This window comes from Panicum hallii, chromosome 8 (assembly GCF_002211085.1).
Source record: "Panicum hallii strain FIL2 chromosome 8, PHallii_v3.1, whole genome shotgun sequence".
Lineage (NCBI taxonomy): Eukaryota > Viridiplantae > Streptophyta > Magnoliopsida > Poales > Poaceae > Panicum > Panicum hallii.
Window position 1 is genome coordinate 2594537 of NC_038049.1, and position 14687 is coordinate 2609223.

General features: G+C 52.5%; 2 protein-coding genes across 2 annotated transcripts; one reads left to right on the forward strand and one right to left on the reverse strand.

Moving 5' to 3' along the window:
• The first annotated feature begins 6329 nt into the window (after window positions 1–6329).
• Window positions 6330–7650, forward strand: LOC112903287 (transcription repressor OFP8-like). Its single transcript, XM_025972525.1, has one exon. The coding sequence runs from the start codon at window positions 6514–6516 to the stop codon at window positions 7327–7329; it is 816 nt and encodes a 271-aa protein (XP_025828310.1). The 5' UTR covers window positions 6330–6513; the 3' UTR covers window positions 7330–7650.
• A 4671-nt stretch (window positions 7651–12321) lies between these two features.
• Window positions 12322–13971, reverse strand: LOC112903286 (transcription repressor OFP13-like). Its single transcript, XM_025972524.1, has one exon. It carries the CDS (start codon window positions 13736–13738, stop codon window positions 12566–12568), a length of 1173 nt encoding a protein of 390 aa, XP_025828309.1. The 5' UTR covers window positions 13739–13971; the 3' UTR covers window positions 12322–12565.
• Window positions 13972–14687: the final 716 nt, after the last annotated feature.

Below are 14687 nucleotides of genomic sequence, written 5' to 3' on the forward strand. Positions count from 1 at the left end.
CCAGGAGAGCCGAAGGAGGCATGTCGAGTAGTGTGCATCGCCCAGCCCCCGAGCCTGGGAACTAGCGAAACTATGATGGCACGCCGTGCTGCCTGGAGGGTTGTTGCTGAAGCTTGATCTGAAAAAAGACAATGCATATATTATGTAGCATAATACGAAGATACCGAGTAGTACGTACTCAGTAATAATATGAAGGGACCAAAATTTATTCGGTGTAAAAATTTTGCGTCTTGCTCTTGCTAGGCCATGTAATTTCTCCGGGCAGTTAGTCTATTACGTTTAAGCACCTGATCCCTGATGGCCGTAGACCATAGCGTAGGGAGCTTAGCCGCATGCACGCGTAGGAGCATAGGCTTACAGAAGAGTCGAGGTTTCACGGATTAAGGCGTGTGCTACCCGAGTACTTTAGCAACCGTTAAGAGAAGACGAAGAAGTCATCATGCGACAAAGAGGATGCGCGGTGCGCAAAGGTAGTCGGCGATGTGTAGCTCTGGAGGGTTTCGTGCCCATCGAGAGTCGTATACGGAGAAGTAGTCGATCATGGTGTAGCCCCCGAGGGTTTCATGCCCGTCGGGAGGCGTACACGGATAAGTAGCCGATCCTGTGAAGAACAAGTCGGAAAAGGTATAAGTCACTTAGCTTGATTCGCGGACGAATGTCGACGAAGCCGTGGAGCCCGTTGATGGAGCTGCGATGGTTTGTTGATGAATCTCGGCTAGTCGGAGTCGATTCCGACTAGTTTTCAAGTCGAGACGAGTAGTTGATGTAGCCGTTGCTACGAGGCTCGCCCTCGACTAGTTTCTAGTCGAGACGAGTAGTCGAAGTAGTCGGCGGCGGGCCACCGATTGTCCTCACGAAGTCGAAGCGATCGCCGGCGGGCCGCCGAGCCTTCTCGCGAAGTTAAAGTAGTCGAACTCGTGGCTGCTGCGTGCGGACATTGCGGCTTGTATTGCGGCACAAGCCGAAGTTGAACCGGGTCGTCGAGGTCGGTCGCCGCGGTGTTGCAGCGCGAGCTGGAGTTGAGCCGATCACGAGTAGAAGCCGGGTTGGATCCGGACTCGTCCTTGTGGTTCCCCATACTAGCTGAAATTTATTCTTATCCGGACTCCAGTCCGACATGGCAATCAGCTCCGCATCGACTTCGAACTGCTGCTCTGATTGGATCAGACTCCACCTTGGACTTGACGTTGCCAGAAAAAATCCGCCGATTCGAAGCAGCAATAACGAGCTGATCAGATCAACTCTCCAATCTTGCTTGCATAGACGTAGTCACGGTCGTTCCTTCCACAGGCATGACCACTCAGATTTTGGCGCAGAGTCGCAACGCGGATCGTGGAGCCGCCGCACCGCAGATTTTGAACCCGAAAAATAAAACTAATCTGTGATTATGAAATCCAAGAGCAGATTGGTTCGAAGGCCATATTAGGAACGACTCACCCGATTATTGATTATTGCATCGACGAGCGCCCAGCCGTTGGTATTTAACCTTCTGGCCCCTACCTGGCGCGCCAGCTGACGGTGTTTAACCGGCTGCCCACCGAGAGATATACCCAAGGTGGTAAGTTTTGGGTGAGGAGACGCCGAGATCAGGAACTCGAAGGTGCAAGGAACACAAAGTTTAGACAGGTTCAGGCCGCAAGATGCGTAACACCCTACGTCTTGTATGGTGGTTTGTATTGCTTTTTGTGTAGAATGATCTAGAGATCATGTTTTGAGAGGGGTCGCTGTCCTCCCTTATATATCCGAGAGGCCAGGGTTACAAAGATACTAACCAACACCAGCTAAGGAATCGTACCAGAACATATCTCGAGTAGATTCTCCCTGTATCGGTTAGCCTTATCTCCTATTTAAACAGAATAAATAAGAGATAAACAAGATGAATAAGAGATAAGACGGGCTTAATCTCTTAAACCTCTTCAAACTACGTTATGTACCCAGACCCGTAGCCCCGGGTCTGACAACCTTGGTTAGCTCTATCTTCATGATTTATGTTGGGACTCGCCATCTGGTTGGATGGTAAAGATAAGATCAGAATAGAATGGGAATAAATAAATAATAATAAAGAAAGATTGAATAACAAGGTAGAGTTCATGATATCGTCTTCATCTTTTCTTGGTGGTCGTGATTGCTAAATAAATCAAGATAAAGGAGAATGGCACAGGGGTAATAAAAGGAAATAGCGCATTCTTGGCTTAGCTTCTTTCATGTGTCGACCGCTGTAGATGTTTGTAGGTTGGAAAACATGGGTGGTTTGGAGAACTTCTTCTGAGTATGAGTAGGTTCTTACAAACTCCAGCAACCTCAAATGATCTGGGGTGAGACCTTATATAGGCTAGAGATCCACTCCTAGCCATTACATGTTTTTTCCCTGAAAAGCATAAAGCGTCGGTTAAACTTGTCGCCATCGTCGGTTTAACCGGTCATACTCAGCCTGCCTACTAGTAGTTGAACCCCAGCTATCATTCTCTGCTGACGTCATTGCACCGACGCAATGCACCGACGACCGCCAGTTGCTGAAGACTTTGCTTGGAAACCTTCTAGCACAAAAATATAGGTACTGAGTAACCACAACACGCTTGCACCGACGCCTTCTTTTGCACTGTTGGTCTAACCGGTGCCTCTATCATTTCTCCACTTGATTGTCATGTTATCTCCTTATTGCACCATGCCTCCATTCTTGTAGCGTTGGTTCAACCGGTGCAACTGGGTTCTTCTGTACTTAATCGTTGTTTCAACTACCAATGCACCGATCCGTTGTATTTTGGAACTGTCGGTTCAACCGGTCGACTGATTTTGGCTAGCATTTGTTCAATTCATCGCTGCGATCATTTGGACACCTTAGACATCTTGACAGCGAATTGGACCATCTTGTATATGGATTGGACTCCATCCATAGAACCTAGAAATCTTACAATCTTCCTACAATCTTGAACTTACAAACTTTTATTAGTCTCATTAACTATATTATCACACAATCACCAAAATCATAGTATAGTCCTAGCGGGGGCATGTTCCATACAACAGCAGGCCGTGATGGGGTTGGTACAAAATTCATTTTCCCCATTCAGTTGTCAAAATAATCTTCCACAAAACTCTGTAGTTTTGTCAGAAATTTATTGCTCTGAAACTATTCTCACCTACATGTACTGCATATACATATAGTAGATCTCATACAGTGTTGGCAAATGCTGCATGATTTTAAGTGCAGCGTTGGCAAATGCATATAGTAGATCTCATACATTATTTTAGACGCAGCGTTGGCAAATGCAGTATGCAGGCAGGGTGATCTGGGTCGTCACGGTGGCTCACGCATGGCACAATTCTGATCGGGAAAACCTCATGATGATTTCAGGGTCAGGCGCACGGTCACGCGGGCAGATCTCGCAATGCTTATTTTACTTATTACCGGGCCGGGAGCAAGCTTTGCCCGGACAGAGTAGGGGGTCCGTACGGACTTTATTATTCCTTCCCTTCTTATCCACTGAGCAAATTAAGCTGTACGGAGTAAGCAGTGTATCTTCCGTAAAAGTTCAGTCGCCGGAGAAGTTACCGTGTCAATGTGCATGCTAAGGCAAGCAAATTATAGTCGAGAGTGAACCTGTCTGTCTGCATGTTGGGATGCTCAAAGGCAAGCTGAGGCTTCAGTATGCAAGTATCAAACCGAGATCCAGTGAGCACAGCTGTTTTGGAGGAGCCTCCAAAGCAGCTTCAGCTCCTCTTTTTTCACTAAAAAGGCTCCTCATATAAAATATTTAGAATATTTGGTAGGACTTCTCTAGAGAAGCTGGAGCTAGAGCCGGAGCCCGATACAAACCTACCAAACACGACCGGAGCATCGGCAGCTCCCTTCTCCAGCAGCAAAAACACATCCATGATCCATTCACAGCCTCTCTAGATGTACGTTCGGAAGGGCCAATGATGCTGTCGGCCGGCCTGACGACTCTCATCAGCGAGAGGAGCACGACAACGTGCTAGAAGAAGAATCCGAGCCTGGAGAGACGTTCGGTTCAGCGACCCCTTCTTCTCGCGGAGCATATTCAGCGGCTGGCGCGCCGCGCGCGTCCGTACGGCGGCCGGCCGGCCGGCCGGAATCAAACGTCGGTCGAGCTCGAGCCCTGCAGTGCTCACATGTGGTGCGTCGTCCTCTTCTCCGGCAGCAATCATCATGCGTGGGCTCAATTAGGGCAACGGGCCAGATTGAAGGGATCGCCAAGCTGCTCGCCGCCATGATTCCGGTCGACGACCATGGTCAAATGTTAATTACTTGAGTAAAACGTATCCCTGCGGCTGTTATCTGTAAAGTGCAATCCTGCGGGGGTGGTTATATACGGTGAGAAGTGAAAACAGGGAAGGAGCTTCACCGCGCGCGGGTGGAGGGGGGATGGGTGGGCTTGGGCCGGCGGCTGCCCCACTGGCCCAGGTCGTGCCGGAACCCAACCCGGCGATGACGGAGTTGGAGCCGCTGCCAAAATCCTGCGCTGCGGCCTGCGCCTGAATCTGAATCCGACGATGAATGCCGCAGTCAGGAAGGACTCAGGACAGCAGCAGCATAGCAGCTAGCAGCTAGCCGCTGGCCCCACTGCGGCACTGCGAGGCCGGCCCCACCGCCTGGCACGCTTTGACTGCCGGTCCAGAACCTCGCATGAATACTCCACAGCGGATCCTCTGCCGCCGCGCACGTACGGTGCTCGTGCGTCAGCGTACGCGTGTGCTGCTCATCAGTCATGCGCCATGGCCGTCGAGTGTGTACAGCTAGCAGCAGCTTATCCGGAGCTTATGCTCAGAACTTGGCGCGGCGAAATTACTAAATCTTTTCACTTCCTGAAAAAAAAAGAAATTACCGTATCTTCGCGTAGTACATTTTACAGAGCTGAAATCGATGGTAACAGCACGTTAGATTGTTAGGCCTTGTTTTTTCCGTTACGAGTCCAACGTGGCAGGCTCCAAAACAGTTTTGTCTCAGGGATCGAAGCCGGACGGGGCAAGGCCCAAAGCCAGCTCGTGAGCCTAGGTTGGATCCGCCGCCCGTTGGAGCGCGAGATGATGATCGCTGCGCCCAGCCCGAGGGGAGGGGACCTGAGGACTCGATCCGATCCCCGCCACGATCGGCCTCGGATGCCGACGCGGCCCTTCTTCCTCGCTGCGCCCTCGACTCGATCTCCCCGCCGGCGTGCCTTGAGCTCCGGGCCCGCCGGCCGCCGTCCGTCCGGGTCGGATTCCGTTTCTATCCGGCTCTCAAGGTTTGCGTGCGTTCGTACGCCTACGGACCAGGGCGCGCTGCACGGCCTGGAGTACGCAGCAGTGTGTGGGTGGGTGGGTGTGTCTGCTGGTTGTAGCTACCTCGCTTTGCGTTGAAGCATGGCAAGCAACAGTAATCGTTCATCGCGCGGTGCAGTGCTCGATCTCTCGATGGATTCGGTAGCTCTCTCAGGACGATACATACGTACGTACGTCGGTAATAATCATGGCTTGCCATAGAACTCTTCTTTTCGCAAAACAATGTAACAGTAAAACTCTTCCGATCCCTGCCCAACTAACGTCCATCTCTCTCTCCCTTGGCTTGCGGGCCTCCACCATGCATCGATCGCCATCATGCAATGGCCACGCACGTACGACCGCGTGGTACCATCTTGGAAATTTTAAAGGGGAATGGAAGGTATTATTTTCCTTCTCAAGAGAGTTGACGAAAATATCTCTTTTTTTTTGTACTACATGGGAAACATGCACGAAGATGGTCAGCATGTTCGTGATAATCAATCAACACGAGATGGTAGGGTAGTAGTGATAATCAATTAACAATTTTACTCTTGTGTAGCTACTGCCCTTATTAAAAGAAATAAAATTTCTTTTCGTGTTCCCACTTCCAAGTAGCCCATGCATGTTCCTCAGGGTTCTACCGGTTCATCGGAACACAAGAATTTCACGAGGAAGGATGGTTTCACTAGCAAAGTAAAAGAAAAGAAAAGGTTGGGAAATGGCCTTAACTTCCTATTTTCCCATGACTTGAAGCAACCAACTCGTCCTAGCGGCGTACCTCCTCCGCACCGAGTTTCACTTGTCTTGTCCTTTCTAGGTTTTACAACTTTGCAAGCATTGCCAAGAGCAAGAAATAGCTAGAGAGGACGGTCAAAGCCAAGCCACCGGCAAGGCAGCAGGGCGAGGATGATGAGGCCCACGCACGGACACGGCTCACCCCACCAATAATCCCTCGTTTATACTTAACCCCATCCCCTCTCATCAAATTCTTAATCCACCTTGTCAAATCAAGCATACATACATGTGCGCATATATATAGGCCGCACACGCCAGCACCCCTTGCCTCGTCGCCATCGCAGCTCCACTTGCATCGTCGCATGCGAGGCAGGCAGCGGCCGGCCACATCTCAACTTGCAGCTCCACGCACAGACCGTGCAAGCCACTACCTACAAGGCGTGGTAGCAGCGGCTAGCGCGCAGGTAGAGCACACCATCGGATCCTCATCTCCGAGCTAGCGTTTACCGGCCAGCCGGCGAGATGTCTACCAGAGCGCGCGGCGGCGGCGGCGGCGGGAGGCAGTTCCCGGTGGGGCGGCGCCGGTACGTGCCGGTGGCCGACGCTGGGTGCGGGTGCCGCCCGCGCCGGCCGAGGCTGCTCAGCCTGCCGTCCTTCCTCAAGCCGTGCCACCAGCTTGGGGGTGGGGGTAAGGCGGCGGGACCGAGGAACGGCGGCGCCGGCGAGCAGTACTCGTGCGCGTCCACCTCGACGGCCGCCTCCTTCTCCTCCTCGTCGGCCGCCACGCACAGCACCGGCGGATACTCGTCGGCCTACTCCTCCGACTACTACGACCACCCGCCGCCCGTCTTCCACGGAGCCGCCGCCGCGACCACCAAGCAGCAACAGGCGCCGCCGTCTCCGCGGCTCCCCAAGCAGCATCAGCAGGCGCCGTCGCCCGCGCGCGCGGGAGCGCCGGGCAAGAGCTCGCAGCAGCCGAAGGCTGCTAAGAAGGCGAAGAAGAAGAGGCGCGAGAAGGCGGGGCCCGCGGCGGCGGCGGTAGGAGGAGGCAAGGATGCGGACGGCGCGGGCGTGGGCGTGGGCGTGGCGGTGGAGAAAGAGTCGGCGGACCCGCGCGCGGACTTCCGGGACAGCATGGTGCAGATGGTGGTGGAGATGGGGCTGTGCGACTGGGACGGCCTCCGCGGCATGCTCCGGCGCCTGCTCGCTCTCAACGCGCCGCGCCACCACGCCGCCATCCTCACCGCCTTCGCCGAGGTCTGCACGCAGCTGGCCGGCGCCGCGGCCTGGCCTCCGCAGCAGCCGTCGCCGCCGGCGTACCACCAGTACCGGCGCTGAGCTGCCCGCTTGAGATCATCCTGCCGCCACGCCATCCACCTGCTGCCTGATGCTGCTGTCATGGACCTGGTGGTGACACGACCTCATGGCACAGGAAGTTGCAAGGGACAGCAGCAGGCAGGCAGAACCTGCAACCTGCAAGTACAAATAATTTGACTGGTTAATCAGGAAATTAAGCTAAGCATATATAGTAAGTAATAGAGTAAGTGGTGTGCTAGTACTATTAGAGTAGCATGTTGTTGATTTCAGTATGTTGCTTTTGGCATGTATTTCCTAGTCAGTCTTGCAGTAGTGCTCCCTAATCTAAAATAGTTGGAATAACCCAGTGTGAGGACGTGCTGCCTGCTGCTTGTGTATGGCCTTTGGTTTTGCACGAAGGTCATCCATCCATAGACGAGACGTGGTTGTGGAAGTGTGCGCGTGTGACCTGTTGAATTTGTACGCGTACGTTACGTGTCTAAAACTAGACCTGGTGAAAATATACGATGCTAGTCAATGAGACTAGCTGCAGCGTGCCATCATAATTTAATTTACAAGAGGACTCTTCTCGATCTTCCATGGGACGGGTATAGATGGTTGAGATGGGGTGGCAGTCTTTGGATGCATATGCGTGGATACCGAGCAGTACTAGTCAAATGGCGCGCGGTCAGTACCGGCAGGCACACGCAGCTTCATTTCTCACGCCACGTCACCCATTTAAGGACCTGCCATCTCAAGTCTCAACTCATCATCCCGCGTCTAGCTAGCTCCCGTCCTGTACTCTCTCTCTTTTGGTTCAACGTTTCTACTACTAGCACGAAGCCTTGCAAAGCGTAGCGAGGTTGCAGCGTGACAAAAAGCTGGACGCATCATTTAAATTTTGAGGGTTCGATCAGAGCTGAGAGCATACCGAGGCAGTAAATCGATCGTGACGAAAATGTGCATGTTGCAACAATGCAGCGCTCAACTTCCGGTGTCAGGAACTGATGCTGTGGGAGAGAAGCTTTGCCGGCCTGGGCCGAGCCCTGAACCATGGGCCGAGACGGCCCAAATGTTTTCGAAATCCCTGCTGCGCCTCTCTGATCTCGAGCAACCCGGACCCGGTTCCGTTCTGGGCTCGAGGGCCTTAAATGCGCCACCGGAACCGATGCTGCTGCGCCACAAGCAAGTTGGTGGGCGACAATAATTTGGTATTCTTGGATGGCTCAATGCCCTAAATCCGATGCAACGCAGGCATGCAGGCGCTGCTGCACTCACTCAAACACAGCACGCAGGCTAATCGGGCAATTACTCCTCTGCCCACTACTGTGTATTCAAGTCCACGCACAGTAGTACAGTTCGCCCCCGGTCCATGGAAGAAAACCAAGATTTACTCACTCCATTTTACTTTTCGCGAAAGAAAATATTTCACCTTAGCACCGCGGCCAAGTAGAAGGATCGTGCTTATCACTCAATTAATCACGTCAACATTTACTCATCAGTGGAAACAATTTTTCACGATAGCGTCATCATATACATGCACCGATTTTTCTTCAAATAGTAGCTACTAACTTACTATGGAGAACCGAAGTAGCCGTCCGAGACAGATCCGAGAATACGTTAGTTTTGAAAATAGATAGATCTATAACAAAGGAATAAAGAGAGTGCTAGATAACTATGCCCGCGCGTTGTTACAGACAAAGTTAGTACAAGTATCGAGTACGTATAGTTGTCCGTACGTTAATTTGTACAGGGATCTACGTGATCGAGTCGTGGACGGAGGGCTGATCCGACTCGCATACGGGATGGACTAAGCCCCACCTACTAATAACATAAGGTGGACCAACTAAAAATTTAGATGGAAACCTTACATGTTTTAGAAATATGTATACATATAGATATAGATAGGTAAATTGTGACTAAGTTTTTGGTCAAAATTTGTTGGTGCGCGCAATGTAAATGTGCGATGAAAAAACTTGTCGGTCCAAGGATATTTCCCTTTGCACGGGGATCGGAAAAATAGTACGGGACATGTCACTCGTCGCTGGCTCGCCATTTCGTTCTGGCCAACGCGAGCACGTGGTGCTTTCTAGTTTGAATCCCAAGTTTTCACGCATAAAAAATTCAAAACGATTTTGACTTTTGATGAGGACGATGCATGACATGCATATTGCCATATAGTACTATATATAAAAGGGACTCGGAACCATCCATCATCCATTCACTCGAGTTAATTCGAATTCGTACGTACTTTGGCCTACTGGTAGTAAATAAAACCGCATTACGCACGGTCGCCGGACATGAATGCATGGGTTTCCTAGCTTAATTTCGAAAGTTCGAAATTCAAAATCAGTCGGACCGTCCAATCCAAGGGCACCGACATGTTGTAACTAAAACCAAGGATCCGGATTCGTGCGGTGGGTGCACGTCATGGTACTTTGTCGTACTACACGCTAGCAACATCGCGGTTAAGGTCTTCTTTGGATCATCCAGGACTAAGATCCTATTTGGATGGACTAAAATAAGAGAACTAAAGTTTAGTCTGATGTTTGATATTAGGCTAAACATAAACTAATTCTGAACTAATCAAGGCTAATAGATTCTAACTACCAATTAGATATAATCAATGCAATTAGATTAGCAATCAGTTCATATTTAGACCTAATTAGTCCGTACCAAATTTAAGGACTAAAAATTTAGTCCACGAGGCCTAAGACTAAACTTTAGGTGATGAAATATTAGGTAACTAAATTTTAGTCCATGCTCGTTTGGATCCATGAACTAAATATTAGGTGGGAAACTATTTGAAACACATAAATAGGTGAAATTAAACTTTAGACCAAAATAAGGTAGGTTCTATGGACTAATGAACTAAACTTTAATTGGGATGAAATTAAACTTTAGTCCACCCATTTGGATCACCTGATGCACTAAACTTTAGGCCTGAATCCGAACGAGGCCTGATTCGAAAACGGTTTCGACCTGGTTATTAACATCTGGACTGATTCTGGACCATCCGTTCACTCATCACTCATCATGTTATTAACTAGTAGTACGACTTTGTCCTACTAGTAAAAGGGACCGCACGGTGCACGGTCGCGGGACATGCATGGATCCTTCTGATGTTCAATTTCAAAAGTTCAAATTTCAAAAGCATCTGGACCGTCCAATCGACCAAATGCCACACCGGCATTGCAAATGCAACACAAAAGATTCGGATTCATGCTGGGTGCATCATGGTGTACTCTGTTTGTCGTGCGCATCACTAGCAGCAGCACGGCATGCGCTTCTTGCTACGACTCTACCTTTGGATCTCCATGCATGAGTCGTCGCATGTACGCCGTGCCGCTCCTACGTGGTACCGGCCGGCGATAGAAAACGCCAGCGAGCTGAAGAGACCTCGCAGTGCAGGCCAGTAGGCCACGGTTGCGTAGTACATGGCTTCCATGAGCTGCAGGAAAAGAAACAAAAGCGCTGGACGGATCACCTGCTGCATGCTGCCGAGCATTTATGAGCCGGTCAGAATTCAGATCGGAGGGAGGATCGGAGGGGGTCCCCGCCGGTGAGCCCGGCCCCGGCCTCACGAGGACGGCGACGAGGACCTGCCATGGAGGTAACGTCGTCGATCGGTTGTGTAGTCGTGTATGCCTTTGCCTTTCCACCGTACACGCAAAGCCGGTGCCCGATCACGAATCATCAGCTCCTGACCACGCCATTAGCTCCGTGATTAAACCACGCACTGTGCTGACCGAGGACGAACATGTGCCGGCCGCTGTCCGGAATTGAACCGGAGTAGGAGCATGTCCCGTCGCCGGGGAAGGGACGACGGACCCCGCGTGCAGCTACCTACCGGCCGGTGGCCGTCGGTGTACGCGCCCACGGCCCGCCCGTGAGTACTCGATCGTAGCCACACATCACAGCACGGCGCGCGGGAAACCGGCGACGACGGAGGGCTCGGTCGTCTGAGATGGACGACGCGACGCCGACGCTGCCCAGCGGTCGGTCGGTGCGGCGGCCGGCCGGTGAGACGGACGATGCTGCATGCTGCTGCTGGCCTGGTACATCGTCGAGGCGGCCGCAATTAACAAGACCGACAGCGATGGACGGATGGCTACTGATCTCTCATCCAGCAGGGATGGTACGTTCACTTCAGATGCACCCACCCGTCGATGATCGAAAACGAAAATCTGGCAGCGTGTGTAGTGCAGCGGAGGCTTGCCATGTACAGCTGCAGGCTCGCCCGATCCGCCACCTCCGTCCTCGTGCTCGTGCGGAATTGAAGATGCATGCGCAATAATAAAAATGACGGCAAATCTCCCTCCGTTCCCTAAAATGGGGGAAGAGGCGTCTGTATTCACATCCAAATAATCTTTACACGATTTTCAGTTGCTTGCACAAGTTTGGACAGAGTAGACGCCACGATGGGCGGCACAACCCGGCAGGTTAGTACGGCACGGTACTCGAGCTAGCTCGGCTCGTTTGGTAACAAGCTAGCTCGGCTCAGCTCGTTACGGCTGAAAATCGAGTTTGGCTCGGCCCCCTCGAGCCGACTCGTTTGGCTCACGAGCTGAGCATAGTTTAACATTGATGTCAAGATAGAAAGATATTAAGCAGCATATGATAACATAAATGTTTGAAGGCCCAAAATAGGCTTAATTAGTACCATATTTAGCTTATAAGTTAAAATGAAAAGTTTATTTTAGCCAAATAATAATATACATATGTACTAAAAATAGATCCAATATTATCATATCTATCGAGCCTAATGAGCCAATCAAATAGCTCATGACCTCACAGGAGCAGTTCACGAGCTAGCGAGCTAAAATTGAGATTTAGCTTGGTTCTTTTGAGAGATCAAGCCGAGCCGAACTAAGCTGAATCTGTAAACAAGCCGAGCCGGCTAACGAGCCTCGAGCTTTTCTACCAGCCCAACCGGAAACACAGAGTGATGGATAGATCGGTAGACGGATGCTTCAGCAGAACACCCCAAACTGTAAGGAGCAAAAAGAGTAATCCACAAAAGCATGGTATATGTATGTGCAATGTTCTTTGAGGTAGCTACCACTAAAATGAAGTGTCAACTGTCAACCGTCTGCCTCTCACAGTCACGACGTTACAATTAGATCTTTCCAACCTACTACAGCACTACTCTTAAACAAAGGAGAAAAAGAGAGAACGAAAAGTTTAACCAGGGGGGAATGACAAAATGTAGTCGTAATACAAGATGGAATGCTGAATTAATTTGAAGCACATCCCACACCTAAATTGGATGCCTGTATCAGCCTCCTTGCTGATCCGAGCTAGCACTTGCCTTCTCGTCCTCCTCTTCCAGATCAGACGACGCGGAGGAGCACGACGCACCGGCGCTCCCGCCGCCGCATTGCTCGGGCATGGGCTTGCTGGTCGCAGCGGCAGCAGTAGTAACATCGCCGCCGCTGCTGCTAGCACTTGAGCTGCTGGAGCTGGTTCTGCACGCCGACGTCGTCGTCGTCGTCGTCGTCATAGTCGCCGTCGTGGTGGTTGCTGTCGTTGCCGCGGCGTGGGAGTGGGATGCGCCGCTGCTGGTGGCGAGCCCGACGAGCAGGTCGACGAAGGCGCCGACGATGAGCGCGTGGTTGTGCTTGCCGTTGATCCGGAGGTACCAGAGCAGCATCTCATGGAGCTGCGCCCAGTCGCGGAGCCCGTGCGCGGCCACCATCTCCTCCATGGACGCGCGGAAGTCGCGGAACGGGTCCTCCGAGTCCAGCGCCACCGCCACGCTCTCCTCCACGAGCGACGTCGACGGCGGCTCCTCGTCCGAGTCGGAGTCGGCATCTGGGTCGTCGGACAGTACGGGTGTCGCCGCGGACGACGGCGCCTGCAGCTTGGTGGGCGCCTCGGGCGGCGGCGACGCTAATGTCCGAGCCGTCGTCCTGCCCGGAGGCGGCGACGGAGAGGCGGCGAGGATGGAGTTGGACGCCGGCGCCGCGGGGCCCGCGTCGAAGAAGAATCGGTCGGTGGAGGTCCGTCCGAGGCTGCGGATGACGGCCTCCGACCACTCCTGCGACGCGGTGGTCGTGGAGAAGCTCCCGTCGTCCAGGTCCAGCAGGTCATCCGCCGCCGCGCCCTCGCCCGCGCCGTCTCCGCCGCCGTCGTCGTCGAAGAAGAAGCTGCAGGAGTCGGCGGCGTCGAAGTAGACCGAGTTGACCGTCTTGTACATGTCGTCGCCGCCCACCGCTGCCGCCGCCGCCGCCGCGGCCTTCCGCGGCGGCCGAAGCCTCCCGGCGGCGTGCTCGGAGGAGCGGCGGCGACCGGCCGTGGTGCAGGGCCGCTCGTCGTCGTCGTGTCGGCGGCGGAAGGAGGCGGTCTGCGGGCTGGCCGCGCAGGAGGGCCACTGCCACGGCGCGGAGGGCGAGTCGTCGGGCCTGGGCTTGGAGGAGAAGATGGAGGCGAGGCCGCCCTTCCTCCCCATCGCCGCCCGCTCGCCGGCGGTGGAGTATTGACTATTGAGTGGACGGATCGGTCGGTGGTGAGTGGTGACTGGCGAAGTTTCGAGTGAATGAGCGAGCTTTGCTGGAAGGCTCGGAATGGAAGCTAGCTAGCTGGAGGTGCACGTGAGAGAGAGAGAGAGAGAGAGAGAGAGAGAGAGAGAGAGAGAGAGAGAGAGAGAGAGAGAGAGAGAGAGAGAGAGTGGCGGTGCCGGTGGACGGTGGCGCTGCAGGCAATTACTCAGGGGAGGGGAGGGGAGGGGAGGGAAGGGAAGAACATGGGGGATGGGGCCGTGGCTCGTGTGCCCGTATTTATGTATCCTCTCTTCCCACCTCTGCAGGGCATGGAGGAGAGTTCCATTCACGCATGTCATGGGTGGGTTGTTGGCCTCGCCGTGTGGAAGAGAGAGATCATCAGAGACGGAGAGACCGTGACGCCATCACGCGATGCATGAGTCATTAATTGATCTGAAATTACAGGATCAAATGATCCATCCTTCTTTTTTCTAGAGTGTAGTTGTGTGATTAAACTAGTGGTCGATCCTGCATCCCATCAGAACGGTAAAGAAAGCCTGCAAGCAAACAGGCCGAAACAACATGCAACGTCTACTGCTTCCGAAGAGATTTACAAAGGGTATTCGGACCCAAGTGGTAATACTCCAAAGCGCTGAAGTTTAATACTATCATTTTCAAAGGTGAATGCTGATAGGATGGGCTAAAGTTTAGCCAAAATTTAAAAACTTTAGCAAATATACAAGTGCTAAGTTTATCGGCCAACTTTAATCCATCCAAACGAACCTTCGGTCAGCTTCCATTTTCGTCCTAGGGTTTGCAAGCGTAGCCAAGACAAAGGTGCATCGAGCGAGGAGCAAGTGGATTTCGTATTGGTTCTATATACACACCGTTCGAGGGAGTCGTCGCAAGCGTGCTTAA

Coding starts and splice junctions, on each gene's coding strand:
- LOC112903287 (XM_025972525.1), top strand. CDS start 6,514: ATGTCTACCAGAGCGCGCGGCGGCGGCGGCGGCGGGAGGCAGTTCCCG.
- LOC112903286 (XM_025972524.1), bottom strand. CDS start 13,738: ATGGGGAGGAAGGGCGGCCTCGCCTCCATCTTCTCCTCCAAGCCCAGG.